The sequence below is a fragment of the Oncorhynchus mykiss genome, chromosome 28, assembly GCF_013265735.2.
Source record: "Oncorhynchus mykiss isolate Arlee chromosome 28, USDA_OmykA_1.1, whole genome shotgun sequence".
In the NCBI taxonomy this organism is placed as follows: domain Eukaryota; kingdom Metazoa; phylum Chordata; class Actinopteri; order Salmoniformes; family Salmonidae; genus Oncorhynchus; species Oncorhynchus mykiss.
Window position 1 is genome coordinate 27,303,510 of NC_048592.1, and position 19,322 is coordinate 27,322,831.

The 19,322-nt window shown below is 43.2% G+C and overlaps 1 protein-coding gene across 2 annotated transcripts; it reads right to left on the bottom strand.

Moving 5' to 3' along the window:
* Positions 1-235: 235 nt before the first annotated feature.
* LOC110508819 (carbonic anhydrase-related protein) lies at positions 236-13,240 on the bottom strand. 2 transcript variants are annotated; one of them, XM_021589653.2, is made up of 10 exons: positions 12,982-13,240; positions 12,678-12,698; positions 10,806-10,997; positions 10,404-10,528; positions 9,593-9,688; positions 7,720-7,782; positions 7,029-7,077; positions 6,819-6,931; positions 2,158-2,347; positions 236-514 (listed from the first exon to the last, which is right to left on the bottom strand). In XM_021589653.2, exons 1-9 carry the CDS (start codon positions 13,052-13,054, stop codon positions 2,213-2,215), a joined length of 867 nt encoding a protein of 288 aa, XP_021445328.1. In that variant the 5' UTR covers positions 13,055-13,240; the 3' UTR covers positions 236-514; positions 2,158-2,212. The 2 variants fall into 2 exon arrangements, with proteins under 2 accessions (XP_021445328.1, XP_021445329.1); XM_021589654.2 differs by lacking the exon at positions 12,678-12,698 and having other exon boundaries at positions 12,982-13,237.
* Between the last annotated feature and the right edge of the window lie 6,082 nt (positions 13,241-19,322).

A 19,322-nucleotide genomic window follows, 5' to 3' on the forward strand; every position in this document is an offset into this window, starting at 1 on the left:
ATGTAAATCTATGGCAGCACCCAAAGGGGCTTGAACTTTCTAGCTCTCCCTGTAGATTTTGATGTGACGCAGTGTCTCCGTGAGTGACAAGACTGAGCCAATCACAGCGCAACTAGAGAAGATTACCAATCCCTACACTGTATTTTCCGCATGCTGTCCCTCCACAGAAAGCACTGAGCCAGGCTGAAACACCTGCATTTTGGAGCTGCCTTACTCAAGAAAGAAGAAAAGAGACCATGTTTGTATGCGACTTTATTAACTCAATATATATATATATTTTTTACATTGTTTGAAAACTGATATATGACACGTATTAATGCCATTGGTTCCAGGTCACAGGTGAAGTAAGCCGGTTGATCTGTCAGCACTGCCTTCATCAACACAGAGTAAAATGGTGCCTTTGTTAGCTCCCTCCCAGTCCAAGTGATCCAATGTAACATAACATCCAACCATCCAGCCGAGTCAGCAAGGTTGTTTCTCCCTCTCCTCTCCTTTATCTCCTCCTCTTGTTTCACTGTGAAAAGAAAAAATGGAATGTTTTGTAGATGTCGGAACATTCCAGCAATAATGTCGCCCTAAGACTTTGGAAACAAAGGTGGCAGATAGAAGAGCAAAGTGTTATTTTATAAGTCCCATGTTTTGGATTGGAATTGTTGGACATTGTACAATGTTAAGATGTAATATTTTCCGCTCTAAAATCCACAAACTAATATCCTGTTTTCTTTGGATGAGCTATGATGGTTACAGAGCTAGAAATGTGATGTTTTCAGCCACACGTTTTGCCACATAATCCTTATTCCAGAGTTCCTACTGGTGCAATAACCTATAAAATCACTTATGCACTTTATATGATTGTTACAATTATATCTAGTAAGTACATGCAATTCTGCAGTACTGACCACCGTCCTTTTTGTATTTCCATGGTAAACAGAACTAACATTTGGCAGACACATTTAACTACAGTACCTGCATTTACAAACATGCTACAATGTAATTACATGCATTATTCCCTTATAATTAACTACGAATGGTTTGGCAATGTAATTTAAGGTATTGCTTAATTATGCAATTGGAGTCCCTTCAGAACCCCCTTCCTCTATCCCTCCTACTTCTTCCTCTATTCCCCCTTTCCTGGCCCCTCTCAGGTCTGGCCAGGTCACATGACCACTTAAATATCCCTTACCAGAGACAATACTCCACTATCTCTTCCACTGTCCCTCTGGCATTTCCCTCTGTAGCTACATAGCAGCTCACAACTATTATACAACCTTTTCCACCCAGTTGAAACGTTGATACACTTATACTTACACTGTCAAACTACCAAACAATGGGCTTATCTGGCTCTTTGATACAATCCTGTTCTTTCTCTTCACTGTTTGCATAAAACAGTTGTGAGTCTAGACCCACTTTGTCCATGTGCCCTCAATTGAGCACATCCAAATCCACCCACTCCTTTCAAAATGAGTAATTTGCCAGTATCCTAGGTGTTCCCAATGCTAGCTCTAAAATAGATATATTGCTCCGGTCCACACACACAACACAGCTAGTCCTAGATTAGTGGGAGAACTGGGTTAGCTCATTATTACTATAGCTCTGCCACGGCTCCAGTGTTTAGTGGTACCATTATGATTGTACCTCTGGGAAATACCTGGCCTATTTCTGTTAAAGTATAACTTCCAGGGCAAGCCAATGTGACCCTGATACATGGTTCTTTGTGGTATACATTATTATCCATCAATCCAGGTCATGGAAGAACATAGTCTATGCATCAATATTTTATTTTTATTTAACCCTTTTAAATGAGGCAAGTCAGTTAAGAACAAATTCTCATTTACAATGACGGCCTACTTGTAAAGTCACCCGCAACCAAGCCCTCCCCTAACCCGGACGCTGGGCCAATTGTACACCGCCCTATAGGACTCCCGATCACGGCTGGTTGTGATACAGCATGGGCTCAAACCCGGGTCTGTAGTGACACCTCTAGCACTGTGAAGCAGTGCCTTAGACCGCTGTGCCACTCAGGACCGCTGCTAAACTATTGGCTGTATTGCTAAAAGTACCTCTCCGCAAGAAACTTCTAAAAACAAACCTTCTAAGGGCCTGAAATTATATGTCAGTTTGTGAGGGGCTCAGAACAGTCTGACTGTTGACCTTTACCTGTGGAACATGTAGCTAGGGATTCCCCATGGAGGATGGACTGGGGGAGGGGGTGTCACTGGAAGGCAGCCCGGACCGTCCTGTCACTAAGGGGCTGAGTGGGGCGGAAGTTGTCTCCCAACATCCCATCGTTTCCCTCAGGAAGCTCAGCACCTTTTAGATGGGACCTCAGCCTCCTGAACTCCTCAATCTGGGAGAGAGGGATGAGAAAGAGAGTGATGAGATGAGGGAAATGGAGGAAGAAAGAGAGAGAAGTTACATGGAAGGGAATGAGTGGTGATAGATTAATTAAGTGTTCTGTGTAGTGATTATGGTGTGGATAAATATTAGCATTTTACTGAATGCCTGTCCTGGGCTATTTTAGACTCCTCTTTCCATGTGAGCCCTATTACTTTTTTTTTCTTATTTCACCTTTATTTAACCAGGTAGGCCAGTTGAGAACAAGTTCTCATTTACAACTGCGACCTGGCCAAGATAAAGAAAAGCAGTGACACAAACAACACAGAATTACACATGGGATAAACAAACATACAATCAATAACACAATAGAAAAATCTATATACACTGTGTGCAAATGTAGTAATATTGGGGAGGTAAGTCAATAAATAGGTCATAGTGGCGAAATAATTACAATTTAGCATTAACACTGGAGTGATAGATGTGCAGAAGATGAGTGTGCAAGTAGAGATACTGGGGTGCAAAGGAGCAAAATAACAATATGGGGATGAGGTAGTTGGGTGGGCTATTGACAGATAGGCTGTGAACAGGTGCAATGGTCAGTAAGCTGCTCTGACAGCTGATGCTTAAAGTTAGTGAGGGAGATATAAGACTCCAGCTTGAGTGATTTTTGCAATTTGTTCCAGTCATTGGCAGCAGAGAACTGGAAGGAAAGGGGGCCAAATTAGGAGTTGGGTTTGGGGATGACCAGTGAAATATACCTGCTGGAGCGTGTGCTATGGGCGGGTGCTGTTATGGTGACCAGTGAGCTGAGATAAGGCGGGGCTTTACCTAGCAAAGACTTATAGATGACCTGGAGCAAGTGGGTTTAGTGACGAATATGAAGCGAGGGCCAGCCAACGAGAGCATACAAGTCGCAGTGGTGGGTAGTATATGGGGATTTGGTGACAAAACGGATGGCACTGTGATAGACTGCATCCAATTTGCTGAGTAGAGTGTTGGAGGCTATTTTGTAAATGACATCGCCGAAGTCAAGGATCGGTAGGATAGTCAGTTTTACGAGGGTATGTTTGGCAGGATGAGTGAAGGAGGTTTTGTTGCGAAATAGGAAGTAGATTCTAGATTCAATTTTGGATTGGAGATGCTTATATTAGTCTGGAAGGAGAGTTTACAGTCTAGCCAGACACCTAGGTATTTGTAGTTGTCCACATATTCTAAGTTAGAAACGTCCAGAGTAGTGACGCTAGAAGGGCGAGCGGGTGCGTGCAGCGATCGTTTGAAGAGCATGCATTTAGTTTTACTAGCATTTAAAAGCAGTTGGAGTCCACAGAAGGAGAGTTGTATGGCATTGAAGCTTGTCTGGAGGTTTGTTAACACAGTGTCCAAAGAAGGGCCAGATGTATACAGAATGGTGTCGTCTGCGTAGAGATGGATCAGAGAATCACCAGCAGCAAGAGCAACATCATTGATGTATACAGAGAAAAGAGTCGGCCCGAAGATTGAACCCTGTGGCACCCCCATAGAGACTGCCAGAGGTCCGGAACACAGGCCGTCCGATTTGACATACTGAACTCTATCTGAGAAGTAGTTGGTGAACCAGGCTATGCAGTCATTTGAGAAACCAAGGCTGTTGAGTCTGCCGATAAGAATGTGGTGATTGACAGAGTCGAAAGCCTTTGCCAGGTCGATGAAGAAGGCTGCACATTATTGTCTTTTATCGATGGTGCTTATGATATCATTTAGCACCTTGAGTGTGGCAGAGGTGCACCCAGGACCAGCTCGGAAACCCGATTGCATAGCAGAGAAGGTACGGTGGGATTCGAAATGGTCGGTGATCTGTTTGTTAACTTGGCTTTCGAAGACTTTAGAAAGACGGTAGGATAGATATAGGTCTGTAGCAGTTTGGGTCTAGAGTGTCTCCCCCTTTGAAGAGGGCGATGACCACGGCAGCTTTCCAATCTTTAGGGATTTCAGACGATACGAAAGAGAGGTTGAACAGGCTCGTAATAGAGATTGCAACAGTTTCGGTGGATCATTTTAGAAAGAGAGGGTCCAGATTGTCTAGCCCAGCTGATTTGTAGAGGTCCAGATTTCGCAGCTCTTTCAGAACATCAGCTATCTGTATTTGGGTGAAGGAGAAGTGGGGAGGCTTGGGCAAGTTGATGTGGGGGGTGCAGAGCTGTTGAGCGGGGTAGGGGTAGCCAGGTGGAAAGCATGGCCAGCCATAGAAAAATGCTTATTGAAATTAGCGATTATCGTAGACTTATCGGTGGTGACGGTGTTTCCCAGCTGGGAGGATGTGCCCTTATTCTCCATGGACTTTAGTGTCCCAGAACTTTTTGGAGTTTGTGCTACAGGATGCAAATTTCTGTTTGAAAAAGCTAGCCTTTGCTTTCCTAGCTGCCTGTGTATATTGGTTCCTAACTTCCCTGAAAAGTTGCATAGGGGCATGGGGCTATTCGATGCTAATGCAGTACACCACAGGATGTTTTTGTGCTGGTCACGGGCAGTCAAGTCTGGAGTGAACCAAGGGATATATCTGTATTAAGTTCTACATTTTTTTAATGGGGCATGCTTATTTAAGATGGTGAGGAAAGCACTTTCAAAGAATAACCAGACATCCTCTACTGACGGAATGAGGTCAATATCCTTCCAGGTTACCCGGGCCAGATCGATTAGAAAGGCCTGCTCGCTGAAGTGTTTTTGGGAGTGTTTGACATTGGTGAGGGGTGGTCGTTTGACCGCGGACTGATTACGGACGCAGGCAATGAGGCAGTGATCGCTGAGATCCTGGTTGAAGACAGCAGAGGTCTATTTGTAGGGCAGGTTGGTCAGGATGATATCTATGAGGGTGTGCGTGTTTACAGATTTAGGGTTCTACCTGGTAGGTTCCTTGATAGTTTGTGTGAGATTGAGGGCATCTAGCTTAGATTGTAGGATAGCCGGGGTGTTAAGCATATCCCAGTTTAGGTCACCTAACAGTACAAACTCTGAAGATAAATGGGTGCCAATTAATTCACATATGGTGTCCAGGGCACAGCTATGGGCTGAGGGGGGTCTATAACAAGCGGCAACAGTGAAATACTTATTTCTGGAAAGGTGGATTTTTAAAAGTAGATGCTGGAACTGTTTGGGCACAGACCTGGATAGCATGACAGAACTCTGCAGACTATCTCTGCAGTAGATTGCAACTCCGCCCCCTTTGGCAGTTCTATCTTGTCTGAAAATGTTGTAGTTGGGGATGTAAATTACAGAATATTTGGTGGCCTTCATAAGCCAGGATTCAGACATGGCTAGGACATCAGGGTTGGCGGAGTGTGCTATAGCGGTGAATAAAACAAACTTAGGGAGGAGGCTTCTGATGTTAACATGCATGAAACCAAGGCTTTTACGGTTACAGAAGTCAACAAATGAGAGCGCCTGGGGAATAGGAGTGGAACTGGGGGCTACAGGGCCTGGGTTAACCTCTACATCACCAGAGGAACAGAGGATGAGTTGGATAAGGGTACGGCTAAAGGCTATAAGAACTGGTCATCTAGTGCGTTGGGAACAGAGAATAAAAGGAGCAGATTTCTGGGCGTGGTAGAATAGATTCAGGGCATAATGTACAGACAATGGAATGGTAGGATGTGAGTACAGTGGAGGTAAATCTAGGTGTTGAGTGACGATGAGAGAGGTTTCGTCTCTGGAGGCACCAGTTAAGCCAGGTGAAGTCTCTGCATGTGTGTGGGGTGTGACAAAAGAGCTATCTAAGACATGTTGAGCGGGACTGACGGCTCTACAGTGAAATAAAACAATACAAACTAGCCAAGACAGCAGTAGACAAGGCATATTGACATTAAAGAGAGGCATAAAGCAATCACAGGTGTTGATCAGGAGAGCTAAGACAACAACGGGTAAATGGCGATGAATGGGCAGAGCGGGTCAGTTAGGTACATAAAGGACCTGAGTTCGATGCTGGGGCCGACAGGTAAACAAAATGAGGTACCGTGTTATTGAAACAGTCCAGGGGGCATCAGCTGTGTAGCCGAGTGATCATAGGGTCAAAAGAGCAGCAATAGGCGAGTCAGGGTGCCGTTCGGTTGTCACTACTATGATAGGTGAGCAGGGGACACAGCATTCAGAAAAGCTAGTGGGCTGGGGCTGGTAGATGGTCCTTCGGCGACATCGTAACAGAATAGCCTGTTGAGACCACATCGGGCGATCACGTCGGCAGTACACAGTGTACAAAACAGGTGAATCCAGGTCAAATCTATGATCCCTTATTGATGTCACTTGTTAAATACACTTCAATCAGTGTAGATGAAGGGGAGGACACAGGTTAAATAAGGATTTTTAAACTTTGAGACATTGATTGTTTATGTGTGTATTAAGAGGGGGAATTGGCAAGACAAAAGATATAAGTGTGACAACTGCTGATGTACAAATAGATTTCTAAAATACATTTGATTGCTTTGACCAGGCCATTGTGTTAGATGGCCTACTTGTAACTGTGAGATAGTGAGTGGGTAGCGGTACAGGATCCAGGTGACGTTCTCACTACATGGAGGTGTGGTCAGGGAGCCCTCATATATCCAGTAGTCTCTCAGGAGGGGGTCTGTAGGGAGCAACAAACACATACCATAACTTCATCTAATACTGTGTCACACCATACATGCAAGCATGAATTATACACAATTAGATGAAGGACTCACCAGGAAGTAGTGTGTTGGGATTGAAGCACGGTATTATTTTGGTCTTCCCCTGTAAAGATAAGTCAAAACAAAACAAAGAATATTGGTTGTTTTGCTTCATTTGTAATGTACTCTTCATTTAGCCACCATGTCATCTGTACTACTGGACCTCTTCCTTCACATTCTTCACATTCAACATTTCTCCTGTCTAATCTTACATGTTCCACATGGTCTCAAATCAACCTGGAGCATTAATTGCATCAGGTTTCATTGAAAAATCAATAAATTAATAAATTGCTGCATGCTCCAACCGTTGCAGCTGATTTTTCTTGTTAACTGCCTAATTTGATGGTTAATGCTATTTAGGGTAGGGATGTCTTGGGACCTGAACTCCTACCCTTACCCTAACCTTAACCCTAACCTTAACCCTAACCTTAACCCTTACTTTAACCCTTACTTTAACCCTTTTAAATGTCAACTTCAATGGAGTAGGGACGTCCCAAGGAGCCCTGATAGCACGGACCCTAATTTGAATGTCTATGTTCTGTATGTCTTTCTCTATCTCTCAGTTAAGCATTGGGCTTCTACACCCTTAGGTCATATCAGTAATTTATCATAACATCTGCCCTCTCATCACCATGAAAACTCATAACCATAACATCTTCGCCATAACAAGATCACTTGGACAACAAAATGGATGGCAACGTCTTACCTTGTATTGTAGGTCCTGCAGCACTTCTGTTATGGCCTTCAACCCCAGATGCTCCTTCCCTATCTGAAGGAAACAATGTCAAGGGCATTGAGTCAGAAAGAGTTAAGGAAAGAGGGTCCTAACACAGTGGTATTCAAACCTTTTCAGCAGGGACCCGTTTTTCTGCCAGAATTTCTGGGGACCCCATTTGTTTTAGCATTTTTTTCAAGACCCCACCCCAAATATAATGACACAACCTTAAAAATCCGTCCATTTCGATTTTTACATGAACTTCTCTAGGGTATGCTAGAGTCACACCTGGCCAACATCCAGTGAGATTGCAGAGCGCCAAATTCAAATACAGAAACACTCATTATAATAATTCAGAAAAGATATAACTATTTTACATAGGTTTAAAGATGAACTTCTTGTCAATCCAACCACGGTGTCAGATTTCAAAATGCTTTATGGCGAAAGCATACCTTACTATTATTTGAGAACATAGCCCAGCAGACAAATCATTACAAACAGTAACCAGCCAAGTAGAAGAGTTACACAAGTCAGAAATAGAGATACAATTAATCACTTACCTCTGATGATCTTCATATGGTTTCACTCAGAAGACATTAATTTATTCAATAAATGTTCCTTTTGTTTGATAGTCTCTATATATCTAAAAACCTCCGTTATGTTTGCACGTTTTCTTCAGTAATCCACAGGCTCAAATGCAGTCACAACAGGCAGACAAAAAAATCAAAATAGTATCCATAAAGTTCGTAGAAACATTTCAAACTATGTTCATAATCAATCCTCAGATTGTTTTTAGCCTAAATAATCGATAATATTTCAACCGGTCAATAACGTCGTCAATATAAAAGGTAAACAAGAAAGGCACTCTCTCAGTCGCGCGCATGAAAAAGCTCTGTGACACGGCAGGGTCCACTCATACAGACTGCTCTTACTCCCTCATTTTTCAAAATACACACCTGAAACTATTTCTAAAGACTTGACATCTAATGGAAGGCATAGGAACTGCAATTTGAGTCATAAGTCAATGGATACTGTAATGGCATTGAATAGAATACTACAACAACAACAAAAATCCTACTTCCTGAATGGAAATTAGTTCTGTTATACTCACAAACAACTATTTTAACAGCTTTGGAAACTTTAGAGTTCTATCCAAATCTACCAATTATATGCATATCCTATCTTCTGTGCCTGAGTAGAAGGCAGTTTCATTTGGGCACGCTTTTCATCCAATTCCAAATGCTGCCCCCTACCCTAGAGAAGTTTTAACAAATAACCTTCAATTCATCACATTTTCATCTCTTAACAAAATTCAAATAAACCAATTACATTTTTCAAATTCTTTCACAAAAACGTCCCATACAATAATCTGTACTCTTCCTAAAAAAAAAATGTTTTTTATTTTATTAAAAATTAATAATTTGGCGACCCCACTGCAGTTTTTGCGACACCGAGTTTGAATATCACTGTCCTAACATATAAGCATTATGTTGTGACGTTAACAGGTGTTAACATGGGGTTGCTGACGTGAGTCCTGCCAGGATGTGGTGGTGGCGGGGGAAACTCTTGGATCTTTCAAAAACAGGAAGGACAAAGTGATGGGTTCACTTAAAACAGACGGTTTTATACGTTTAGGTAAACAGTAAGCCTCAAGCCAGCTCACGTCAATCAAATGTTGTTGTGGTTATTTGAATGTTGGGGGTTTTCTCAGTCCAATTGAAAAACAAGTGGATGGATATATGTTGACTTTAGTGTCAAAGCTCATATAATATGAATTACAGTACCAAGTTGGCAAGTCCCTAAAAACCATACAGACCATGAGAAGAGAGGACTCATATCACTACAGAGTGAACCAAATCAATACCTGCACAAACAGAGCGATGATGAGAACTCCGTTCTTCTTCGCCAGGGCTTCTTCCACACTGTTGAACAGCGTTGTGTTCCAGTGGATCAGATGGAGCTGGGGGGGAAGCACACTTATTGTATTATATTTATATTGTATCATATTATAGGGAAGTTGATCACAAAAGAGATCAACCACATTTGATACTTAGAGAAAGAGACAGACAGACAGAAAGATCATAGGCAGAATGAGGCTGTAGACGACAGGGCCGAGACAGAGCAGGTTTATGGGACGTAAGTGCACTCTTCAATTTGAAATAGAGTACCAAGCACCTGTGATAGAGAAGGAAGCTTATAAAGCCAAACCACCAGCAGCATAGCTTCTCCAGGGCCTTTCAAACACTTGTTTACATCAATGTTCTCAGTGATTTGTAAATACATGAAACATAGTAACGAGCTAATATACTGTATAATAATAATAACAATAATATATGCCATTTAGCAGATGCTTTATCCAATGCAACTTACAGTAATTTGTGCATACATTTTTGTGTATAGGTGGCCCCAGGAATTACAACCCTGCTCTACTAACTGAGCCACACAGGACTCCGTTACAAAAGCCCTGACCTTAAATAATCTTGTTTTATGTGAAAATAACATACCAACTCCCTCTATCTGAGTACTGTGACAGTGGCCTCTAACTGAGACAAACATCCATGGTCATGGCCTTGAAGTAGACTGTGTGTGTGTGTGTGTGTGTGTGTGTGTGTGTGTGTGTGTGTGTGTGTGTGTGTGTGTGTGTGTGTGTGTGTGTGTTTGGCTGAGACTCATACCTCCATGGGGAAGGCCTTAAAGTTGACGGTGTGTTCTGACCCCCGCTGGTTCTCCTTGCCCCAATGGAAGCGCACCTCATGCAGCTCATACTCGTGGTCACTTGGCAATGGGCCACCAGTTACCACTGCAGACAGGAAACCCAGAGCGTCAAGAGCAGACACAAGAAATGAAGACCATATTAAATTAGCTGGGGATTTTGAATGTAGGTCTGAATTCTGGTGCAACTCTGATTTCTCTAAGTGTGTGTCACACGCAGCACACAGTCATTGACTCAACGCTCAGTTATTACGGTTAATGTGAGCTCATTGAAAAGGTGTTTGCAAGATCCCCAGTCTAGTGGAGTGTTCAGGTACAGTTAACCCATTCATTGTTTTGATGATCCTGTGGTAATGTAATTTCACCTGATTTGGACCTCAGAATGATGCGTGCGGTGTGTCCATCGTTGATGACCTCACAGTCCCGACACACCACATAATTGGGCGTGAGCCCCACGTCCAGGAGAGAGGGGTCATAACGGGCCTCCCGGGAGTTCAGGTTGATCGGGGACTGGTACTCCCCATTCGCATCAGGGAACAGCAAACCCCACTCTACACCTGAAAACCCACACAACTTAGACTTAAACTCCACCAAATGCTCTCCTTAAAGTAATCTCAGTGAGGTTACAACCTCTGGCTTGCACTGAGACCTCCATACAGAGTCCTCTATGGTGTGTGGTGAAGTCACAAAGTGGTGACGGAGTATGTCTGGTGGAGTGTAAATCCAGCCTTTGAATACACAAGCAGCATAAACTAAGTATACCCGAGGACACACAAATGTGTATGCACGCACACACACACGCACACGCACACACACTGAAGCTAAACTGGGCTAAGAGTACACCAATCTCTGAGTGTCACTGAACTGAGCACTTGGGGAGTCTGTACCAGGAATAACCTTCACCAGAGGGACACAAGGATGTTCTAGCTCTTCTTTCTCAACACCGCTCACACTTCCTCTCTTTTTACTGGATCCTCTTCCTCTCTGTCTATACCTCACTGACATCCTCTTCCTCTCTGTCTATACCTCATTGACACCATCTTCCTCTCTGTCTATACCTCACTGACACCATCTTCCTCTGTCTATACCTCACTGACACCATCTTCCTCTGTCTATACCCTACTGACACCATCTTCCTCTCTGTCTATACCTCACTGACACTCTTCCTCTCTTTTTCACATTTCATCATACCCCCTCCTTCAATCTTCCACAAAGAGTACAAATCTTCTCCTTCTCATTGTCACTTCTTTTCACACTTTGTAAGAACATTCTGTTAGCTAGCGGTCTTAGGTCTCTGCTCTTTCCATAGCATGCCCTGAATTATTTCAAAGTTATTTATCACTTGGCTGTAAGTGTGAAATATTTGTTACTCGTTCCTTACAATGCAGTATAATGTCAAACAAGTACACAAATAATAATCAAAAACTAGAACAAGAAATCACAAATGTCACAACGAATCCAGTTAACAACCCAAACAACACTATCAGTATTCCAAATACAATCTATGCGTATACAAACCAAAAATATATACTACTCACTGGGCACAGACGTCAACATCTATACCACGCTGGTTCAACGTAATTTCATTGAAATGATGTGGAGACCACGTTGATTCAACCAGTGTGTGCCCAGTGGGTAAGAATGACATGTAGAGGTAGATAAATGACAGTGAGCTATGTCAAGAATCCAGTATATAAATACGCCGTGTGAACAAACAGTGTAACAAATGCAATGTAGAGTAGTAGATATATTAGAATGAGCTGAGTGAATATATGAATACACAGTGTGAAAAACAGAATAAGAAGAATGTGCGGAAACAGTGAGGCTAAGTTAGTTAGCGCTACAGACAAGTCCTCTCTTCTCTTTCAGTGTATGGATGACTTTATCCCCTACCAACCAGATTCTTTTTTATTTCAAGTCAACACCAATAACAACATTAGTTACGAAAAGTTTAGCTCTTGACTTTGGTTATAAAAGCTCTCTTGTTTTTTTTCCAGCTACTGGAAACCTTGACAATTACCCTCCAAGTGCCCAGAGGCATTTTGAGACAATGCACACAATGGTGCCCTGGACAAGAGCGCTTAAAAGCCCAGAACCATAAAAGCATGGTAGCTAGACCACTACTCTCTAAGAATACTTAATCATGGGTGTGACTCCAGAATCTCAAGTTCAGTTCTATACATCATTTGCATGATCAAGTTACCCCAATAAGAAGTGCATTGATCAAAATACCCTACCTTCTTTGGGTTCTTTACCTACTGTATGTTAGAGAGAGAGAGAGAGAGAGAGAGAGAGAGAGAGAGAGAGAGAGAGAGAGAGAGAATAGAGAATGAAAGAGAGGGAGAGAGAGAATAGAGAACGAGAGAGAGGGAGAGAGAAGAGATGGCTATTTTTTTCTGTTTATATCTGAGAATAAATAATTTCCATATCAATGCATGCATTGTTTGGTGCCTAAATGGTAAAGAAAGTTATGTTTTGTGAGAGAAAGGGAAACAAGTGTTTGGTACACAAGTGTTTACTAAAAACCTCCAAAGCCCTTACCTTCCTGATATCCCCAGTCCAGATCATCCTTCCCAGGGTAGTAGTCAGACTCCTCAGTCATGCTGTCTGCCATGGCAGTATGGAACAAGTCTTTTTACTGAACACACCTGCTTTGATTTGATGTCAAAGTCTTTGGCTTTTGATTTGATCCGTTTTCTTTCGTCCTGCTCAGTCCATCTAATAGGAGAGAGTGAAAGTCTCTCTCTCTCTCGGCTGCAGTGTAGACTCTCCCATCAACAGACACTCTAGGTAAGTTTCAAAACTCTCTTTCAGCACTAGCAGTCCACAGAGTCCCCGCCCCACACAGACGGAGATTGGATTGGATGAGTCAAGTCCCTGTCAAAATGGAGCACCTTTTAAACAGCTCAGCAATTCACTGTGGTGTAAGGAAAGGAAGATCTGTGTGTGTGTCTGGTGGGGTAAGTGCGACACACACACTTACCTCACCAGACATGTCAACAAGAGTCTTTTCATAGTCCGCAAATCCAGAACAAATTCAAGAAAGGGTACAGTATTATATAGAGCCATTATTGCATGGAACTCCCTTCCATCTCATATTGCTGTTTTTTGAAACCTGGTTTAAAAAACAGATAAAGCAACACCTCACGGCACAACGCCTCTCCTCTAATTGACCTGGATATGTAGGCTGTGTGCCATTTTTAAATGTATGTAGTTCTGTCCTTGAGTTATTCTTGTCTATTAATGTTCTGTATTGTTTCATGTTCTGTATGGACCCCAGGAATAGTAGCTGCAGCTTTCGCAACAGCTAATGGGAATCAATACCAACAACAACAAAAAGAGAGGGAGAGGGAGACGGGGAAGAGAAGTGGAGCGCTTTTCAGAGGGGTTACTGTTAGGAATAGATATTATGATCCTGATGTTTTTGAGGTGAAGAAATTGACAGTCAGCATTTCAATATTAGAATGTTTGTCCAGATTTGTGTTTCCTCAGAGATTTCCGGAGAAAAAATGTCTATCTGTTTGTGCAAAGAGAACAGATTAACACTATTCTTGAAAAATAGAAGGTTTATGTAAAATTGGTGTCACATATTACACGTGCACATTCCTGTGGAAGTCCTTTACTGGCTAGGCTTTTTGTTGACTAACTCAGCACTTAGTGGCCTTGTTGCCTTGTGTCTGTCTTGAGATTGGAAGGTTGGGAAGTTTGATCCAAGTCATACCAAAGACAAAAACTGGTACCCAGTGCGTCTCTGCTTGGCCCTCAGAATTAAGGAGAGAGATTGGGGGTAAGACTAGTGTCCTGTTGAGGTGGTGTACATCAAACTGTCTCATGCTACAGAAATACGACTCCAGCTCCTATGAGCCATTCCTGCTCGCACAAGGCTTGTGCAAGGCTCCTTACTTACAGCACAAAGTAAACCAATCATTTCATTGTCAATAGATGCCAACATAGAGGATTAGCTTATAGAGTAGAACTGACCAGTACTGTTCTGGCAAGATATGATATATCCCACTGTGTCATATGCCTGTCCCAAAGTATAGGGAATAAGATTGATTAATCACTTAATGTTCTGTACTAGGAAACCACCTTGACCCTCATTTCCTAAATGGAATAGATTGCACATCCCACTCTCTGTCAGAATCTTCATAATGAGGTCATTTAGATCCTGTAGGACCAGATATGAGGTTAAAACAATTTGTTTTTAAATAGCATGACTTTTGCCTGATAATCCTCTTCGGACGCGAATCAATTCTGGATATATTTTGGAAACTGGTCTACTTTTCTTTCTTTTCTAATCTTGACTTCTTCATATACTGTAGTTTTATGTTTATTTTCTCATATTCTTTGTTGATTCATTTTGATAACAACCTTGTATACACTGAGTATACCAAACATTAGGAACATCTTCCTAATATTGAGACCCCCCCCCCCCAAAGAAACCACTACTAAAGGACACCAATAAGAAGAAGAGACTTGCTTGGCCCAAATGTGAGATTTTTTGGTTCCAACCGCCGTGTCTTTGTGAAACGCAGAGTAGGTGAACGGATGATCTCTGCATGTGTGGTTCCTGCATGTGATGGTGTGGGGGTGCTTTGCTGGTGATACTGTTAGTAATTTATTTAGATTTCAAGGCACACTTAACCAGCATGTCTACCACAGCATTCCGCAGGAATACGCCATCCCATCTGGTTTGCACTTAGTGGGACTATCGTTTGTTTTTCAACAGGGCAATGACCCAACACACCTCCAGGCTGTGTTAGGGTTATTTGACCAAGTGCTGTATCAGATGATGGAGTGCTGTATCAGATGACCTGGTCTCCACAATCACCTGACCTCAACCCAATTGAGATGGTTTGGGATGAGTTGGACCGCAGAGTGAAGGAAAAGCAGCAAACAAGTGCTCAGCATATGTGGGAACTCCTTCAATACGGTTGGAAAAGCATTCCAGGTGACTACCTCATGATCTGGTTGAGAGAATGCCAAGAGTGTGTAAAGCTGTCATCAAGGAAAAGGGTGGCTACTTTGAAATATCTCAAATCTCAAATATATTTTGATTTGCTTAACACTATTTTGGTTACTACATTATTCCATATGTGTTATTTCATAGTTTTGATGTCTTCTTCACTATGATTCTACAATGCAGAAAATAGTAAAAATAAAGAAAAGCCCCTTCAACAAGTAGGTCTGTCCAAACTTTTGACTGGTACTGCATATATTCACTAAATCTATTAGTGCTATAATATAGTATTATTAAATGTATTCTGTCAGATCCGACTCTCAACTCCTGTCCAAGGCATCTTTTTAAATTTTGATCTAAAGTCAATAACACCACCGCTCTCTGGTGGACAATATAGGATATTGCAGGACACTTACTGTACATTTTAAAAAAGGTAGGGGCGTGGATCAGAAAACCAGTCAGTATCTGGTGTGACCACCATTTGCCTCATGCAGCACGACACATCTCCTTTGCATACAGTTGATCAGGCTGTTGATTGTGGCCTGTGGAATGTTGTCCCACTCCTCTTCAATGGCTGTGCGAAGTTGCTGGATATTGGCGGGAACTGGAACACGCTGTCATACATGTTTACCCAGAGCGTCCCAAACATTCTCAATGGGTGACATATCTGGTGAGTATGCAGGGCATTGAAGAACTAGACCATTTTCAGCTATCAGGAATTGTGTACAGATCCTTGCGACATGGGGTCGTGCATTATCATGCTGAAACATGAGGTGATGGCGACGGATGAATGGCACGACAATGGGCCTCAGGATCTCGTCACGGTATATCTGTGCATTCAAATTGCCATAGATAAAATGCAATTGTGTTCATTGTCCGTAGCTTATGCCTGCCCATAATATAACCCCACCATGGGGCACTTTGTTCACAACATTGACATCTGCAAACCGCTCGCCCACAAAACGCTATACACTCTGTCTGCCATCTACCCGGTAGAGTTGAAATGGGGGTTCATCCGTAAAGAGCACACTTGTCCAGCGTGCCAGTGGCCATAGAAGGTGAGCATTTGCCCACTGAAGTTGGTTATGACGCCAAACTGCAGATGAGCTTTCCTGAGGCGGTGTCTGACAGTTTGTGTAGAAATTATTCGGTTGTAAAAACCCACACTTTCATCAGCTGTCCGGGTGTCTGGTCTCAGACGATCCCGCAGGAGATGAAGCCGGATGTGGAGGTCCTGGGCTGGCATGGTTACACGTGGTCTGCAGTTGTGAGGCCGGTTGGACATACAGGCCAAATTCTTTAAAACGGCGTTGGACTCGGCTTATGTGTCACGCCCTGACCTTAGAGATCCTTATTATTCTCTATGTTTGGTTAGGTCAGGGTGTGACTCGGGTGGGTAAGTGTATGTTTTCTATGTACTAGAAACCTGGTGCGGGGAGCTGCCACTGTTTAGTGGTTTTTGCCTGACAGAACTGTTCGCTTTCAAGTTTGTTATTTAGTTTGAGTGTTTTTGAATATTAAAATGACTTTCCACGCTGTGTCTTGGTCCACTCTTCATGCTACAAACGAGAGCAGTTACAGAAGATCTCACCAAAAACGGACCAAGCAGCGTGACCAGGAGGACTGGAGATGGGAGGACATCTGAGATGATAAAGGATCCTGGATGTGGGAGGAGATCCAGGCTGGAATGGAGCTCCTCGCGTTTGCCGTGCTAGAGTGGGCATTCAGCCAGGACGGATTGTGCCAGCTCAGCGCTCCTGGTCTACTCGGTTCAGGATAACTTGTGCCATCTCTACGCATGGTATCCCCAGTTCGCCAGCACAACCCAGTGCGGCCTGTTCCAGCTCACTGAACTTGCCGTGCTATAGGGGGTATTCAGCCAGGACGCGTTGTGCCAGCTCTACGCTCCAGACCTCCAGTGCGCCCCCATGGCCCAGTATATCCTGCGCCGGCTCTACGCACTATGCCTCCAGTGCGCCTTCACAGCCCAGTGCGTCCTGTGCCAGCTCTTCACACTCACCGAGCTAAAGTGGGTATCCTGCCAGGACGCATTGTGGCAGCTCCCCACACCAGGCTTCTAGTACGTCTCCTCAGTCTGGTGAGACCTGTTCCGGCTCCACGTACGAAGCCTCCAGTGATGATCCATGGCCCGAAGCCTCCAGTGATGATCCATGGCCCGAAGCCTCCAGTGGTGATCCATGGCACAGAGCCTGCAGTGATGATCCAGGGAAGGAAACCTCCAGTGATGATCCATGGCCCGAAGCCTCCAGTGATGATCCATGGCACGGAGCCTCCAGTGATGATCCAGGGAAGGAAGCCTCCAACGACGGTCTCCAGTCCGGAGGCCCCCACAACGATCCTTGCACCAGAGGCGCCACCAAAGTGGGGGGAGCCTCAAGCGGAGCGGGGTCTGCGTCCTGCACCGGAGCCTCCACCAAGAGTAGATGCCCACCCGGACCCTCCCCTCCCCACTCGGGTGAGAAAGTCTATGTTTTCCATTTCTTTGTTTTTGGCCGAGTGTTGTTCCCAATCAGAGGCAGCTGTCTATCGTTGTCTCTGATTGGGGATCATATATAAGTTGTCAATTTCCTTTTGGGTTTTGTGGGATCTTGTTTTCTGTTTGTTATTTTGTTTGAGTGTTTTTGAATATCAAAATCATGAACACTTTCCACACTGCGTCTTGGTCCACTCTTTATTCAACAAACGAGAGCCGTTACATTATGGTAGAGAAATTAACATTTAATTATCTGGCAACAGCTCTGCAGTCATTATGCCAATTGCACATTCCCTCAAAACTTAAAACATCTGTGGCATTGTGTTGTGTGACAAAACTGCCCATTTTAGAGTGGCCTTTTATTGTCCCCAGCACCTGCGTAATGATCATGCTGTTTAATCAGCTTCTTGATATACCACACCTGTCAGGTGGATGGATTATCTTGGCAAAGGAGAAATGCTCACTAACATGGATGTAAACACATTTGTGTTGAGAGAAATAAGCTTTTTGTGAGTATGGAATATTTCTGGGATCATTTATTTCAACTCATGAAACATGGGACAAACACTTTACATGTTGCGTTCATATTTTAGTTCAGGTTAGTTCCCATTATTTCGTCTGAGCAGACAGCACTGCCATTAAGGCAATCTCCATTCAGAAGTAGTACATTTTCTTCTTCACAATTGGCTGCTCCCTCCAACAGGGTCATCAGCAGAAATCAGCCAATAAAGTTTGAAGTCCCACCCAGTTGACTACATTAAAAATGATGGAAGCCCACAATGGTGCTGCCAATGCTATAATTAAGCAATAAGGCCTGAGGGGGTGTGGTATATGGCCAATATACCACGGTTAAGTTCTTCGGCACAACGCAACATGGAGTGCCTGGACACCGCCCTTAGCCGTGGTATATTGGCCATATATCACAAAGGTGCCTTATTGCTATTATAAACTGGTTACCAACAGAATTAGAGCAGTAAAAATAAATGTTTTGTCATACCCGTAGTATACGGTCTGATATACCACGCCTGTCAGTCAATCAGCATTCAGAGCTCAAACCACCCAGTTTATAACAGCCTTTTGGCCACTAGAGGCCTCTATCCTGCTCTATGCCGGGGATAGAGTATCTTCAACCTAGCTTTCTGTTCCCCCTGAAACTTCTTATTAAATCAATGTAAAAAATAATGATAATTGGGGATAGGCTAATAAAAATTTGTTTGGGAAAGACCGATACCATTTACATTTTAGCAAGCGCTCTTATCTAGAGCATCTTACAGGAGCAATTAGGGTTAACTGTGGGTAACACTTTACTTGACACCCAGCATCATAACACGTTTTGATATGGTCATAACTATGTCATAATATATGTCATAACAGCTGACATAACTTGTCATAATATGGTCATAACACTGTCATGACATATATTTAGAC

Coding starts and splice junctions, on each gene's coding strand:
- LOC110508819 (XM_021589653.2), bottom strand. CDS start 13,054: ATGGCAGACAGCATGACTGAGGAGTCTGACTACTACCCTGGGAAGGAT. Junction 9,689..10,403: donor TTAAGGCCTTCCCCATGGAG/GTATGAGTCTCA, acceptor CTTCCCCCCCAG/CTCCATCTGATCCACTGGAA. Junction 7,078..7,719: donor TGCAGGACCTACAATACAAG/GTAAGACGTTGC, acceptor TTATCTTTACAG/GGGAAGACCAAAATAATACC.